Below are 17,652 nucleotides of genomic sequence, written 5' to 3'. Positions count from 1 at the left end.
TATAAAATTCTCCCAATTTGTAATGTGTCCCAACTTCATGGAATAAGCCATATACAATTAAAGACCCAGTCAGTGATCCCAGCGCAAGTGTAAACAAATTAAAATTGTTTATAAATTCGGACGAAGTTGAAGCACAGGGGGAAAACACAATTTTGGAAGCCAAAAAACGCAAAAAAATGTGATTTCATAGAACAATAAAAATACTTTTTTAAAATAAATGTTTGGTTTTTTTTTCAAAAGAAATTACTTATTACTCAAGTGGAACCGGAGAAATACTGCAACTAAAAATAAACCCAAAAACCAAAACAAAACACAATTACACCCAAAATTGAAATTGTGATTGCGAATACCGCAATGGCCTTTAAGCAGAAAAGAACATTTATTTACGCTCTTTATTAACCCCTAAGTTAACAGCAAATGGGCTAATCCTACACCCCTATGGAAGAAATGACCTTAATTTTCCACAGGAGTGTGAATTTCAAAATGGTTGGGTTGACTCCAGTTGAAATCTACACCTCCTATATGGGCAATTAAGGTCATGTTTCCCATAATAGGTATATATATTTTACAAACACATGGAGCCAAACTATGTCCGCAAAAATGGTAAATTTTGGAGAAACTTCAAATTTTCTGTGATTTTTTTATTGCCACTTTCCATGCCTGAATAAAATGTTGTATTGGATATTGGCCGATGTTATCAGATATAGATTTGGTGGACAAAAGTCACTTTGGTTCAGCCTTACCCTCCTGTTGGTTTTCGGGAGGGTTTACGACATGTTTTGAGGATCACATTTGATTCACCACCACATTACAGAGGTACAGGTCCCAGTGTGCAGTGAAATGTCTCGCATATTAACGAGGGTCGATTGTTCTATCCAAATCTAAAGAAATCATGCAATATCTATAAAACTATGCCAAATATGTCAAAGATGTGCTTTGAAAAATATCCGGTAACAGGTGCAGAGTGGGCATAGTATTTTCATCTCATTGCACTCTGTGGAACGATGGGCCCTAATTAACAGATGATGCTGGACTCTGCTAGTTGGTGCACCATCTGCTTATTATTAGTCTATGTTCATCACCTAAAGTGACAAAATTGATCCCTTCATTACCACTACTGTTTCTGCAGGTTAATTCTCTCCGCCACAGTCGGTACTTTGCTGTAAGTCAGAAGATCATCGATAGCTTCAGCCATCAGGTCTTCATCGCCACTGCTCCTGTCGTCACTGCTCACTCCCGGTGAAGACGTACTATCCCCGCTATCATCATGACATTTGACCTCATGATCCGAGTCACTGTCCAATTTGTGTCTATTTGGACTCCATCCTTTGGGATTCTCCCCGGTTAAGCTTTCCTCGCTCGATGATGAAATCATCTGCGTAACGCTGCCGAGGCTTTCTTGGTTGCTCCTTCCGTCCTCTGTGTCCGATTCCTCGCTACTGCTGCTGTCACCAAATATGTCCTCCACTTCTTTATCCATACTTTGGAGATCTTCAGATGAGAAGCTATACAATGGGTTGTATTCGCTGGACAGGCTTGGTCGCTGCTTTGATCCAGAGCCGGAGCTGCTTGTGGCTTCGTCGATTCCAGAATCACCCTGAAATCTTGGCCTCTTTTGTTTTGATTTACCCTCTGGTGTGCCTTTGGAAAAAAATGAAAATTAAAAAAGATAATTAAGGTAAAGAAGGTGGTATTTCAAAGTTGTTATCTGTTGACAATAACTCATGTCGGATTTTATTAATTATCATTCATGCATACAGGATTGCGCTTTTTTGATCAACTGGTCGGCTGTATCGGCTTGGACCAGTTACTGTGTTTTACCTGTTACCCACCAGCATATCAACTTGCAATTATACTTTTGATCTAAAACCATGTTATCAATCAAGTTAATCAAGATATTCATAATACCTCTAATGGGCTATTCCATTTGAAATCCATTACCCCTGTGGAAAATTTTGGAAATATCTTCCACAGGGGAGTATGTTTTTCAAATGTAATTGGTCAGGATTATTCATTTTGAAACCCATACTGTATTCCCCCTGTATTATAGCTTTACTTATATCTTCCACAACTGGAGTGAGTATTTCAATTGGGAAGTTACCCAACTGTCTATTCTACTTGAAACTCAAACTCCCTGGGGTAGTGTGGATTTTAAATGGAATAGCCCAATAGCAGTGTCATTGTGGTGGTATATTGAATGGTAATCAATCAATGAACATTCTTGAATCTTTGTACAGGGCTTGAATACATCACCTGTCTGTTGGCAAAAACCACCTGCAAACCGATCGATCAACCCTCACAATTTTACTCCTTTTAAGGGATGTGACCCATTAGACAGCTTCATCGCTCATTTTTCATCATCAAAACTGAGATTTTCGTATCAGAAAAAAATCTCATATTTTTCTAATTACCCTACAATTTGATTAGCTCGTAATCGGCGGTCCTTATAAAATTGCGGATTAATATCGATATATTTTATTTTGAGAATAGTCTCATGACATCTCGCCAGAAGTATCACAATTTATTAATTGAAGTCCTATACTTTGTCTACTTTCTTAAACACAAACAATAGTGACCATACAGGTCAACTATATTTAAAGTCGGTCTACTTTTCGGCGTAGTGGTAAAAGCCTAATAATTCCCACCGATTACGAGCTGATCAAAGTATAGTAAAATTGAATGCTCTAGATATGTTTCATTTAGAGGTTGTGAATAAAAATGTGGTGAATTGTGGTACAACTGGAAGTACCATATTTTACTCTATTAGTCGCCCCTTGTATTAAAGGAGTATTTCGTGATCCTAGCATCCTCTTTTTATGACATTTTTCAGTACATATCCACGAAAAAAGCATATTCCCAAAATTTCAGTTGATTCCGATTTTGCGTTTGCGAGTTATGCATGATTATGTGTATTACACTGCTCCATAGACAATACGTTGTAATTTCGTTCTGGTGCACCAGAACGAAATTCAAATTTCGCGATATCTTTGCTAAACGAATCAATCTGCAAGAAATATTTTGTACATAAACATTATGTAGCCAGAGTATTCCAGTGATATAAAAATCTCAACTTTTTTTTGAGAAAAGTGGGGGGATGAGGCTGTGGATCAAGAAGTGCCCTTTTAAACGCCCCACCATTTTTTTTCCAACCAAGATGCATGTTTACAAAATGCTAAAATTTCCATGCTATATGTATAAGTAAGCATCAAGCCGCTTAGTGGAACAAAATTCTCCATCTATCAACTACTTTATTTTGCAATTTAGTGTCTTTAACATATGGCTTTTGTTTTAAGGGTACACGATGTATTGTTGGTCAAAGCAGCCAAAAAAAAATTGATTTTCATTATTTAAATCAATATATTATTGAAAAATAACACTTTAATGTTTTGCAAAAGTTCATTCTACAAATCATATAAGTACTTGAAAACGTGCTTGATTTATATTTTTGTTAATGAGTTATGTTTTACAAAAGTGTTGTTGTTTCAGTCCTCTTTACAACATGTCAAGAACCACAGGACCTACAAAAGTATATCTGTGATATTTAAATTCGTTTACACAATTGCTATGAAATGAGCAATGCAATTTTTGCCAAAGCTCACTACCATTCACAAGATGCTTTGAACTACCAAATCGCAACAGTTTAAAATAGTTGCTAACCGTAAGTGTTTGGATACTTTTTGGGCGCAGCATATTTGAACATAACATATCAACTGAGCACAAAAATGTCTAGTAATGGGCTGTTCCAGTTGAAATCCATACACCCACTACCCACAACCTTAATAATCTACCACACAGGGGGTGTATAATTCAAATGGAATCACCAATTCTGGTAGTCCCATTTGAAATTCACACTTAATTCCTTTGTGGGAGATTACGGTCATGTCGTAAATAGGGTGTTTATGTATTTCAGCTGGAATAGCCTAATTGTTTTGTGTAGCTATACACAATAGAATTGAACTTACATGAACCGGGAAACAGTAAATACATCATATATTTAGTCGTTAACCCTAGATTTCAAGCATTTTATGTTCAGCACTTTGTATGTTACAGCGAACATATATCAAGTGATTATAGGCAATTTACAGACAAATGTACAATAGTTTACAACTTGGTAAGTCATCATGGCAGTGTTTATGATCAAGTTTGCAGTAATCTTCTTTGTTTCTATGGCAACACTTGGTGGTGTCTATGGTCAAATAACAGCCATAGGCCCTGGATTTCAGCAGACCAACTCTCTGCTGGGGAATGTGAATGCTACATCGACTAACATATCATCAGTACTTCTAGTAGTCAGTAGTCAACTTGAAGCTGAGCAAGATATCCATGAGGAATCCAAGACTATTCTGCAAAATCACCAAAACACTCTGACTCAGATTTCTGAGGCTCAAAGTCAGACTTTGAGCACTGCTACTCAGATGAATGTGACTCAACAGCAGATTCTAAACACTCTGACTGACATAAATCAAACCCAGACGCAAATGTTATTGGCACAATTTGAGACTCAAAATACCCTGATCGGAATAGACCAAACCCAGATGCAAATGGTAGCAGCACAAACCCAGACTCTTGATACATTGAATGAGATCAGCCTTACCCAAACTCAAATGGCAAACACTTTCAACCAAGTAGCAGCTCTCCTGCAGATGCAAACTCAGCAGTTGCAGAACATGTCATCCACCATGAATACTGTAGCATCTGTGCTAGAGAAGCAGCAAGAAACTCTTGAAGACATTTCTCGTTCATTACCAAATGTACTAGACCAGCAAGCTACTCAGATTGAACTTTTGAACACACAAATATTGTGTGAGAAAATCAATTGCCCAGATATTGGCACTCAAGATCCGCTGGTACAGACTTCTACAGCTGTGATATTCACTGAAGCAGCAATGACCACTGGAAAAACTGAGGTGACCTCTGCAGAAGCCAAGGTGACAACTGAAGCAGCTGAGATGACCTCTACTGAAGTACCTGCTCCTTTTATACAGGATTGCTCTGATCTTGCTTCACTTGGCAATTACCCTTCTGGCATCTACACAATCACCCCTAATCAAGGCTCATCATTTGACGTATATTGTGAAATGGAAACCAATGGCGGTGGTTGGACTGTATTCCAGCGCTGATTTGATGGATCGCTTGATTTTTACAGGAATTGGTCTAATTACTCGCAAGGGTTTGGGAGCTTAGATGGAGAATTTTGGTTGGGGCTGGAACGTGTTCACCTTCTGACTTCCTTGTTAAGTCAATCTTGGGAACTGATGATACAGCTACAGGATTTTAGCAATGACACAGCCTATGCGAGTTATCAGCCATTTAGCATTGGTGATGAAGCATCTAATTATAGACTTTTAGTGAATTATGGGACCTACAGTAATAGACTTTTAGTGAATTATGGGACCTACAGTGGTACTGCAGGGGACGCTTTGCATTATAATTACAACATGCCTTTCACAACCTACGATAGGGACTATGATTCCTGGGATAGTGGTAACTGTGCTCAACTTAATCAAGGTGCCTGGTGGTATTGGTACTGTACTAACTCCAACCTGAATGGCAGGTATCTGGGTCCTGCATCAGGCTACACAGGAATGCACTGGTATCACTGGAAATCATCTTGGCAATCTCTGAAGGCATCGGCCATGATGCTGAAACCTATTCAATAGATCACTATGACACTAACCTCCACACAGTTTTTTGTATTTTGTATATAGATTCTCAATCTCACATATACTTCCAGGCACCATACTCCATCATGCAGGAAAATTCTTAGCTATTGAAAATATATTGGGAAAAACATGTTCATCATTCTATATATACGAAAATGGACAAAAGTGTTTCACATACAGAGCTATACAATTCTGGTTTAAAATTTAGCCTCAAACTTATTTATGTCAAATTAATTTTCCTCAAAGGGTATTCATTATGAATAAACTTGTAAATCTAAGTTTTAATTTTGGTGAATTCTACACGCCAATCTTTCAAGTAACATTGTGTAACATGGTATAGCTCTGTATGTGAAACTATTTTTCTAAAAATGGTAAATTTTTGGTCTGTATGTGATGTGACCGACCAAAATGTGATATTCTTTTCTATAAGTAATTGTATCATTGTATATTATCTTTAAAAATATATTTGCAGTTATCAATTTTAGCTTTTTTTAGACTAGTTGTTTAAAATGAAGCCTTTATAATATTATATGTGGAATTTATTGTATGTTTAAGACAATACCTTGTTTTGGCATATTATATGTCATCAAAACTTTTTGTATATATGATTTCTAGAAATAAGGATTATAAAATTGTAGCTGGGCCTAAAAATCATTTCATGCAGTTCTATTATGGTACGGCAAAGCATGAGGGGATAGACCTTTTGCTGTGGTGCAGATACACTACATGTATGGCTAATTTGGATCGGTCACTATTACTACCTGGGGGAATGGGGGATTTCACATCAAATTTGTTTTGACACAAAATTTCGTACCCCTAGGTGACCAGGTGTGCCTAACTTACCAATAACGTTTGTAATTGTTCAATTTCATTAAAAAACTTTTCAATTTAAAAGTCTTAGGGGGAACTTAGAACTGTGAACCCTTTATGATTGTCATGCTATCTCAATGGGCATTGGGCTCACATACCGTATTGTCTGTAATAAATGCCCCAGGGGCGTTGCATGTTTCCAAAAGGGGGGTGTTTATTTTATACTACTACTATGGCGGCACCCACAGAATAGTGTGAAAAATGACATTTTCGTGGTAAATACAACAAAATTACACCCGCAAGTACAACATCAGGCAAAAATCTGATGAAATTCTACCATAATTAGGCAATAAAATGGATGGAAGTTTGAGTCATTTAAATAGGTTTTGTCCATGCAATTTAACGATCGTCACTGACATGACTGATGCAAGTTTCAAGCTTACATGTACAGTACTCACACGATATGGCATGTATCAACCATAAAATTCCTCAAGAATCTAAAACCTCTATTTTGATTGGTTACTAAGATAAATATATCATATTAAAAACCAATCAGAGTCGCTGTAAAATGGCAGTAGTGCCCATGAGGTTTAAGCTCATATCGAGGGTTGACAAACAGAAGGCCTTAACTCAAAAAGTGCCTTTTTGAGAAAAATGAGTAAAATTATATTTTGCATGTGAAATGTGACCAAGTATTATTGTGCTATAGATGCAATAGGAAGTTGATTGAGTTAAGGCTTTATGATTTTAAGAATCTGTGGGTATTACAGAGTATTTTGGTACCAAAATCTCAAAATGGCCAAAAGTGAGTTGAGGCCTTCTGTTTGTCAACCCTCGATATGTTTCTCATAACCCTACTTATTCAAAGTTAACATCTGCGATATTTTATTTAGATGGTGTGAATAAAAATGTGAATTGTGGTAACCACATAGGAAGTGTATACACTATAGGGCATTGTTATACAAATTTTTTGCTTCTCATATCAAAAGCACTGGAGCAATACAAAATTTGAAAACAATGGTACATTGTATAGGCCTAAATTTAAGATAGAAACCAGAACCTGAAAAGATTGGACATCTAATGCTGTTCAAGGGTAGACTAGGTATTGTTGGTTGAAGCAACCAAAAAAAATGATTTTCATTATCTAAATCAATATGTTATTGAAAAATAACATGTTTTGAAAAAGTTCATTTTACAAATCATATACTTTGAAAACTTGCTTGATATATTGTTGCTAATGAGTTATGAACGTTTTACAAAGTTTTGTTGTTTCAGCCCTCTTTACAACATAACTCAAGAACTATATGACCTACAAAAGTATATCTGTGGTATTTGAATTCACACTCGCTATGAAATCATCAATGAATTTTTGCCAAGGCTAACTACCATTCACAAAATGCTGTGAACTATCAAATCGCAACAGTTTAAAATAGTGTCTAACCCTAAGGGCAACATAACATTTATTTGGGCTTAGTAGAATAGTAAATAGTGACCTTGTTAGCAGAAAGCTCCTCTAGAATACCTCCCAAAAATGCCTACAAATTCTCCCATACATGCAATCATTGGGCTATTCAGGCTGATATTCAGGCACCCACTATGGAAGACATGACCTTAATCTCCCACACAGGGGTTGTAGATTTCAAATGGAGTCACCCATTTAGGTAACCCCATTTTAAATTCACACTCCCTGTGTGGAAGATGAAGGTCATGTCCTCCATAGTGGGTGTATGGATTTCAACTGGAATTAGCCCATTGCAGTTTCTTTGATGTACTAGTAGTTACCATGTGGTCACTGCCAATCGTAACCTAATGATTATGTACCTTTTCGCTTCTTATTCAGCGCCCTCGTCGATGCGTCACTGTCGCTGTTAGCTGGTGTACTAGATCCACTGCCGGTAGCCTTAGATTTGGTCTTGATACCAGGCAGTATGAATAATCTTTCATCGGTGCGTTCCCACCTTTCCCAGCAGCACCACAACCAGTCTGCTGTTACTATGTGGATCTTCTTGCATCTCTGAGCGAGGTGAACCTGGAATGGTATTGCAATCAGGAAAAATGATTTTAAAAAAAGATGAAAAAAGCGTAGTGATTTATAGCGCGCTACGCACAGGCGCAATGCCTAGGTGTTGATCCAGCAGCCTCGGCACACTTTACAGGTTATCGCTGACCGCTACGGACCCATATCAATCCATAAACCATTTAACAACAACACAGAGGCTTGCAGCTAAGAAGCGCACACCCTAAACATTCCACAATAGGCCTTCACAATCAGGATCAGCAAGACAATTTAATAGCAGTAAGTTCCTTGTCCAGGGGAATTTCAAGCTAACTCAATTTTTACACAAGTGTGTACTAACCACCGCCCCGAATGCCTAATCATTGACGGCATCATACTAAGCAATCGCAGGGAGCATAGCATTTTTTTGTTTAGATAGATTGTATCTTCAGAAGACAGCATACTTGCTATCTTCAGAAGATAGCACACTTGGTCTCTTCAGAAGATATCTCCTTGCTATCTTCAGATGACAGCACACTTGCTATCTTCAGAAGACAGCACGCTTGCTATCTTCAGAAGACAGCACGCTTGCTATCTTCAAAAGACAGCACATTTGTTATCTTCAGAAGACAGCACACTTGCTATCTTCAGAAGAAAGCACATTTGTTATCTTCAGAAGACAGCACGCTTGCTATCTTCAGAAGACAGCACACTTGCTATCTTCAGAAGACAGCACACTTGCTATCTTCAGATGACAGCACACTTGCTATCTTCAGATGACAGCACACTTGCTATCTTCAGATGACAGCACACTTGCTATCTTCAGATGACAGCACCCTTGCTATCTTCAGAAGACAGCACGCTTGCTATCTTCAGATGACAGCACACTTGCTATCTTCAGATGACAGCACACTTGCTATCATCAGAAGACAGCACATTGCTATCATCAGAAGACAGCACCCTTGCTATCTTCAGAAGACAGCACATTTGCTATCTTCAGAACACAGCACATTTGTTATCTTCAGAAGACAGCACGCTTGCTATCTTCAAAAGACAGCACATTTGTTATCTTCAGAAGACAGCACACTTGCTATCTTCAGATGACAGCACACTTGCTATCATCAGAAGACAGCACATTTGTTATCTTCAGAAGACAGCACACTTGCTATCTTCAGAAGACAGCACACTTGCTATCTTCAGAAGACAGCACACTTGCTATCTTCAGAAGACAGCACACTTGCTATCTTCAGATGACAGCACACTTGCTATCTTCAAAAGACAGCACACTTGCTATCTTCAGATGACAGCACACTTGCTATCTTCAGAAGACAGCACACTTGCTATCTTCAGAAGACAGCACACTTGCTATCTTCAGAAGACAGCACACTTGCTATCTTCAGAAGACAGCACACTTGCTATCTTCAGAAGACAGCACGCTTGCTATCTTCAAAAGACAGCACATTTGCTATCTTCAGAAGACAGCACACTTGCTATCTTCAGAAGACAGCACGCTTGCTATCTTCAAAAGACAGCACATTTGTTATCTTCAGATGACAGCACACTTGCTATCTTCAGAAGACAGCACCCTTGCTATCTTCAGAAGACAGCACCCTTGTTATCATCAGAAGACAGCATGCTTGCTATCTTCAGAAGACAGCACATTTGTTATCTTCAGAAGACAGCACACTTGCTGTCTTCAGATGACAGCACACTTGCTATCTTCAGAAGACAGCACCCTTGCTATCTTCAGAAGACAGCACCCTTGCTATCATAAGACAGCATGCTTGCTATCTTCAGAAGACAGCACATTTGCTATCTTCAGAAGACAGCACATTTGCTATCTTCAGAAGACAGCACATTTGCTATCTTCAGAAGACAGCACATTTGCTATCTTCAGAACACAGCACATTTGCTATCTTCAGAACACAGCACACTTGCTATCTTCAGAAGATAGCACACTTGGTCTCTTCAGAAGATATCACCTGAAGATAGCACACTTGCTATCTTCAGAAGACAGCACGCTTGCTATCTTCAGAAAACAGCACGCTTGCTATACAGCATACGCTTGCTATCTTCAATACACAGCAAATGTTTGCTATAACCGGTACACAGTAAATTATTACAAAAAACTTTTGGATCCGCACAAGACTTTTACAGCAAATCCATTTTTACACCATTTTTAAAGCTATAAAAACTCACCTTGTTTGTGCCTACTTTAGCTGCAATAACATGCGTTGTTGCATTAGATGGACCACCAGAACCCTTCTCCCTAGGTACAATCTTGGGGGATACCTTGGCTCCTAACGCCACCGCTGCCTTCCATGCCTTACTCTGCTCCGGGGGCATATTAGTCGGAAACACTCCGCTGAACACAATATGGGTTCCTTTCAAGACACTGCCACGAACCTGAGGTATGATTGCTTTAAGATCGGCTTTTGGTAACGACGGCGACTTTGATGCATTGTCGTAAGTCTTGAAGAAAGTTGAATGGATTCGGATGAGGATATCTTCAAGATGCAAGAAGTAATCGTCTGAGCAGTCTTCCTCAGGGTCTTTAGATGGTTTATCATTCCCATCTTTTTTACCACCCTCCTGGTGTTTCTTGGTAGATGTTTCTTTATCATCCTCCACACTAGGAGGTGTTTCTACACCAGGAGGTGTTTTCTCAAGTTCCCCTTCCTCCAATTCATCCTTAGCTCCTGAGGTATCTTTTGGCTCTTCATCAGTCTCTTTAGAAACATCAGGTGTTTCTTCGGAAGCCTGATCTGTTGCCGACTCTATTACCATTTTCTCTTCTTTCTCATCTTTTGAAACATCATCACTCTGTTCTTTAGAAGCCTTAACTTCCAATGACTCGGTTTCCATTTCATTGTCATCCTTTGAAACATCACTTGTTTCTTTAGAAGTTTCAGCTGTTGATGTTTCTACTACTGTTTTACTGTCTTTCTCCTCTTTTGAAGAAACATCACTTGTTTCCTCAGGAGTTTCAACCTTTGAAGATTCATCTAATTTTTTGGTTGCATTTTCCTCTTCCTCCTCCTCTTCACTTTCCTCCTTGGCATCCTTAGACTCTTGCACAGTTCTTTCACTCACAGATGACACTTTGTCTTCTTTAGGAGCTCCAAGACCTGGAGGGAGTCCAGATGGAGCATTGATGTCTCCTGTTCCTTCAAAGTATCTGTAGGGACGTACCAGGACCAGATTTGGCGCAAAATTCCACACATCATCACGGTCGTCTATGATGCATACCATGGAATCTCCACAAGGAAAGATGGACCTGTGGTAAAATGATGAAAATATAACCATTATGAGGGTGTGGAAGACACTGCAAACCTAGAACTTCGAAAATTGAGCAAAATGTCTAATATTGGAGATAAGATATGCGTATTAGCCTTTATTAAACTGATACTGAACAAAATTATGGACACAATTATGGACACAATTATAGATACATTCATGGACTGCTAGCTCCCAAATCCCAATTTCTTTACCAGCCCAAATGTTTTGTTGTGGATTTTTTCTGAAGATACTAAACTATTATTCAATATTAATTCTTGTACAACTATAAAATTACTATTCAAATAATACTATTAACAAACAAGCCATTGAAGTCCGTGCTCATTGTTTGTTAACAATTCACTGAACTGAAAAATTGCTTATTTCACTGATTTATACAAGGGTCAGTCAGTATGTAATAAGAGTTGACTTGTGACGTCATATGTGGATTGGGTCATCATGCAGCTGTTGGGCGCAGCACTTATGCTAGTTGCCATGGTTGCGCTTTATGTAATGCGTATCACTAGCGCCCGCTTATGTAAATTTATGCCAGCGTATTATGACGCATGATCACTGGGTGCATGTGGCCTGGTTTTCTGAACGTTTCCAATGTTAATTTGAAAAGGTCTACATGAATAGCGGATACACATGTGATCATTCTAAATATTGCTGATAGCTCTCCTGCAAATCTTAAGAGTCAAAACCCATACTTACTCAAGGTTGGTAGTCTTTGAGTTCTGTTCAATGCACTCATCCCTAGACACAAATCACTCCCCTGATATCTCTCCTAAACATCAGGAGAGTTATTTGTAGTTCTGCAAAAACCTACACTTACTCAAGGTTGGCAGTCTTTGAGTTTTGATTAAAGCATTCATCCCTACATAGAAATTACAAATCACTCCCCTGATATCTCTCTTAAACATCAGGAGAGTGATGTATAGCTCTACTGCAATTGTCAAAAGTCAAACCTTGTACTTACTCAAGGTTGGCTGTCTTAGAGTTTTGATCAAAGCACTTATCCCAATACAGAAATCAGTCCCCTGCAAGCTATCCTAAACATCAGGAGAGTGATTTCTAGTTCTCCTGCAAAAACCTACACTTACTCAAGGTTGGCAGTCTTTGAGTTTTGATTAAAGCATTCATTCCTACATAGAAATTACAAATCACTCCCCTGATATCTCCCCTAAACATCAGGAGAGTGATGCATAGCTCTACTGCAATTTTCAGAAGCCAAATCCTGTACTTACATGTACTCACGGTTGGCTGTCTATAAAGTTTTGATCAAAGCACTAATCCCGATACAGAAATTACTCCCCTGCGAGCTATCCTACACATCAGGAGAGTGATGCATAGCTCTCCTGGACAAACCTGTACTTACTCAAGGTTGGCAGTCTTTGAGTTCTGATCAAAGCACTCATCCCTAGACAGAAATCACAAATCACACCCCTGGCAGCTTCAGGAGAGTGATGCATAGCACTCCTACCATTTTCAAAAGTCAAAACCTGTACTTACTCAAGGTTGGCAGTCTTTGAGTTCTGATCAAAGCACTCATCTCGAGACAGGATCCGATGAGAAAAGAATCTCTTGTCAGGATCCAGGAAGCCAGCTATAGTGTGTGCATATAATCTAGCCCCCATTGTGAAGATGTGCAGCTCATAGTACTTAGAGATGACCTCCAGGAATTTCTTGCATCCGGGACGGACCTTTGTGTGGTACCATGGGGTCTGCTGTCTACTGCCGCTCCATAACTGGAAGTGTTTGACTCCCTGTGAACGGTAAAACAGCATAAGGAAAATGTTATTTTAGACATGGATAGAGCGCAATCGCTCCCCCTTTAAGCCATCAAGTGTGCCGCCTGAATAAATAATAGCCCACCATTATAATGAGGCCCTAACTTCACAACTTAGGATCATAAGTACCACAGCTGAAAAGCAGTCGTATCAACATGTGTCTGAAACTAGAAATTGAATATGCCGCATATTATCTATTCATCATGTTCTCTATTCCCGTTACCTCACAATACCTGTATACTTTCTTGTTTGAAAATCCTTATTCAACACACAAAATATTTTAATTTTATCAATAAAAGCCAGAATTTCTGTGTGAAATTCAAGCCCTTGATCTTAAATTTTTGGATTGAGGACTTGAATATATAATCCAAGCCAAGCTAGAAAGGTGTGCTCTGGTCTCGAAATTAGCCAGAGGGGCATTTGGGCTTTACGCTTAAATTTTGTAGGCCCTCAATAAACTTTGACAGCCATGGGCTCGGGCCCACCTTATTTCGAGCCCTACCAAAGAATCTTTGCTTACAGGTAAATTAGCTTTGACATTCTCCATCGTGGTATGGATCACCGTCTGGTCCAGATCTACCACCAACACCAGCTTACGATTCCTCAGCAGTCTCTCCTCATCCTGGTTGGCCAAACTCAGAGCTTCCTGAGGATGTAAAGAGAAGGAAACACAGCCACAATGGTCAATGCAGGGAATGTCTTTTGGAATTTACAGGAGAGCATTAAATAACTCTTATGGAGCCTTCAAGGAGAGCTGTTTAGAGCAATTTATAATAGAATATAAGGAGAGAATGGTAATTTAAGGAGAGCTAAAAATCACTCTCCTATCAAATTTAACGAGAGCACAGAGCAGTACAGATCGATTGCTCTCGCTCTCCTCAAAATGCAGTCCCTGTCAATGACTAGACTGATGCTTTCCAAACAAACTTAGAAAGGAAATTGTTTTGGTAGAGTTTAAACCATTACACACAACTAAAATTTGTTCACTTATGTGAGCTTTCGACACAACGACTCTGTGTCTTTATCAAACTGAAAACTGAGTCTGCTCTATTCCCCTAAATCGTTATCACATGAAATAAATCACAAATTTTAGGGGATCAGCACAAGATCCAGGTACGCTACTGCCTGATTTAGACAGCAACCTGCATCTTGTCCTAATTCCTTATCATGTGACCAAATATGGAATAAATCAAAAACTTAAGGGAACTAGTGTAAGATCCATGTTATTGCTTGATTTAGGCAGCAACCTGCATCTTGCCCTCATCCTCTATATCTTTATTACATAACCAAATACGAAATAAATCTCAAATTTTAGGGGATCAGCGCAAGATCCATGTTATTGCCTGGTGTAGGCAGAAACCTGCATCTGACTCTATTCTCTTAAATCTTTATCACAATTTATTATCTTCAATACTGACCTCTTTAGACACCTGGAGTTCTGGGATGCTATGCACCATGGCAACAGATGCAGTCGTCAACTTCTTCCTCTGGCCAGGAAATCCTGCTGTCCTGCTCAACAAAATGTTAAAGAAGAAAAGTTAACTTTGAATCTTAAAAATGTAGTGGAGTTTTTCAGGCTCATCAGCATTATTATCCAATGTGACCCAGTATCACCCAATGAGACACTGGCAAGAAAACTCAGGCTGCACCACTTCAGCTTGTTTAGTAGTCGATTAGTTAGCACCGAATAGTTGTGACTATGATAGCTACATTGTATATTTGGAGGTCAAAATCTGATTAAGTAAGCTTGCAGTATATTGTGTGCATTACAATGCACAGATAAACACAAATGTGCTATGTCACAATTGCACTGCAATGTCCCCTCATTAGGATCCACAACATGCCCATCTATCGGGAGCACAGTTCTTTAACCCCAATACATTTGTACATTCATTGAATGACCTTTGAAAATTTGGGTACTAAAACTCATACTCTCTAACTTGAGGTCAAATTTTGCACTATTATTGTTTAATTGAGGTTATTGAACTATGCCATTGGCCATTGGGATGAGGCCATTGTGGTCCATATATAGTGCCTTTAGACTTTCACTACCTGTCTGATATTGACGAAACTGATCTTAATGTTTGGAATTGAAGTTGAAATCATACATCCAGACCCTAGGAAAAAATGGATTTTGACAGAGGTGAACACATATCAGGATTGGGGGGGATCTGAGAAGTGATCCCAGATTTCAACCAAATTTTATATGAAATAAATGATTTTCGTCCCAATAAATCTTCTAAAAAAAATTGATTTTTTTCAAGAGTTGACCCCTGATTTGAAAAATGTTTTTACATTACGCTACTAAATTGCCTAAAGAACCAATTGATTGATATTTACTCTCTGAGATCTGCGCCACATTCTGCACACATGTCCTTCATCACTGTAGGGTGTCGACATGCTGAATACTTCAATATTGGTGCCCTGTAACAAAACAACAACAACAAAACTATATCAACCCCATGAGAGCCACCTGCCGATTGGCCAAAATAAATATGGCCAATTTTTAACCAATCAAGGAGGGGATTAACAAGATCATCTGCAATTATGCAAGTTTGACCATAAATATAGTTTAAAGCCTAGTCATAATTGGCAATTGAAATGAGCATTTCAAGTTATCAACCAATCAGAAATGCTGTTTGATGACCATTAGTGTCCAGGCGGGTTAAACCTCATCATACTTATATCTAAAAAAAGTTGAGCAGGGTTGATGAATATTCTAGAATTGGTGTGCAGATCAACTACAAGATGCTTGCAACTGAGATGTGGTATTTTGCTACATATTGATTGGGCTCATTTCAAAATTTTAAATTCAAAAGTCATGTATTTCATGCACTTCAGCTTTTTGATAATTTTTTTGGAAGCTGGTTAAAGTTGTATGATTTAATTACTTTCATTTTATAGAACAGCTAGCAGTGCATACATGTAATAATGGTTGATTGGCTGTTCAATATTATTTAGGCAACAATAATTAAACTTTAACCAGCTTTGGAAAAAACAAACAAACTTAGCATAGCAAAAAACTAACTTAAATTAAAAGGTAGAGTAAACTAAACCTCACAATGTGAGATTCAAGATGTCTAGCATCACATTTGCTCAGTTTCGCATTTGATTCAAGTCCCAAGCTATCATTTCTCTGGTACATCAATGGTGATATTTTATGCAATTTGTTCTCTTCTTCTTCTTCGTAAATACTGCTCAACTTCCCTTGACGAGATAACACAAGCTCTTGATTATTTTAATTCAAACATTTTGCTAGGCAAATCTAATGAAAAAATAACTTGCTGCTTTTGCATTCAACTTTGAACATGCTTTCGCCATGTATGCCATCATGATCAGGTCTGATGGCATGATCACAACTTACAAGTGACTTGGTCTACTGCTTTCCTTCCGAAACGGCTTGTTGACATTTCCTGGAAGTGATATGTTTTTGTTTTGAGCAGTTATTTTGTTAATACTTCCGTGGTCTGAGCTGTGCGCTGAGCGTACATGAGCGCGCGTAAACACAGAAAAGATGAACAATCATGCTGATTAGCTGATCAACGCTCTTGTTGACAAGACTGTTGACTCCGGCCATTGATTGTTGGCACAGCACGTACATGTAGTAAGCGACCTTGTCACTTTTACGCTATCCCCAATCACCAGCGTGTAATCGGACCACAGAAGTAATAATTATCTATTACACGTAACTCAGCCTCAGGGAATGAGATTATTATATGCACCGCAGTTCCTTGTAGAGAATACACATAATGATAAACAAAAATGCCAATCACCTCTAACTATCAATAAAGTACTCACCCAGGTGCCAAAATATCCCCAGGCTGCACGAGAATTTCCTCAACCGTGCCAAAAACGTTCCCTTTGAATCTTTCTGTAATTTGACCTTCTTCGCTACCACCTTCGCCCACACTCTTGTATGTAGCAATAAGCGTGCCTTTGGTTAGCATACATTTGCTTTTAACCTTCAAACCTATGATTTTACATGATTTTTGTGAGACGCTCAGAAACAAAACATCTTCCATGGGAGCCGCCATGTTGGACTTTTTAGGAGGGTAAAATTGTCCAATATGGAATCTCATTATTAAAATTAATGTTTTAGTATTGAATGAAACAAAAA

At 38.6% G+C, this 17,652-nt stretch overlaps 1 protein-coding gene across 1 annotated transcript; it reads right to left on the bottom strand.

The window, feature by feature from the left end:
- Window positions 1-271: 271 nt before the first annotated feature.
- On the bottom strand, window positions 272-17,570 carry LOC140146692 (RNA polymerase II subunit A C-terminal domain phosphatase-like). Its single transcript, XM_072168564.1, has 8 exons — window positions 17,334-17,570; window positions 15,876-15,959; window positions 14,954-15,044; window positions 14,056-14,181; window positions 13,258-13,511; window positions 10,669-11,746; window positions 8,295-8,502; window positions 272-1,641 (listed from the first exon to the last, which is right to left on the bottom strand). Exons 1-8 carry the CDS (start codon window positions 17,567-17,569, stop codon window positions 1,115-1,117), a joined length of 2,604 nt encoding a protein of 867 aa, XP_072024665.1. The 5' UTR covers window position 17,570; the 3' UTR covers window positions 272-1,114.
- Window positions 17,571-17,652: the final 82 nt, after the last annotated feature.

This window comes from Amphiura filiformis, chromosome 2, assembly GCF_039555335.1.
Source record: "Amphiura filiformis chromosome 2, Afil_fr2py, whole genome shotgun sequence".
In the NCBI taxonomy this organism is placed as follows: Eukaryota; Metazoa; Echinodermata; class Ophiuroidea; order Amphilepidida; family Amphiuridae; genus Amphiura; species Amphiura filiformis.
The sequence above is the reverse complement of the archived record's forward strand: the minus strand, read 5'-3'. Positions and strand labels throughout refer to the sequence as shown.

Excerpts from the sequence above, each read along its gene's own strand:
- LOC140146692 (XM_072168564.1), bottom strand. The coding sequence starts at position 17,569 with ATGGCGGCTCCCATGGAAGATGTTTTGTTTCTGAGCGTCTCACAAAAA. Across the intron at positions 15,045-15,875 it reads TGTGGCGCAGATCTCAGAGA|GACAGCAGGATTTCCTGGCC; the intron begins GTAAATATCAAT and ends TTTGTTGAGCAG. Across the intron at positions 8,503-10,668 it reads CTAAAGTAGGCACAAACAAG|GTTCACCTCGCTCAGAGATG; the intron begins GTGAGTTTTTAT and ends ATACCATTCCAG.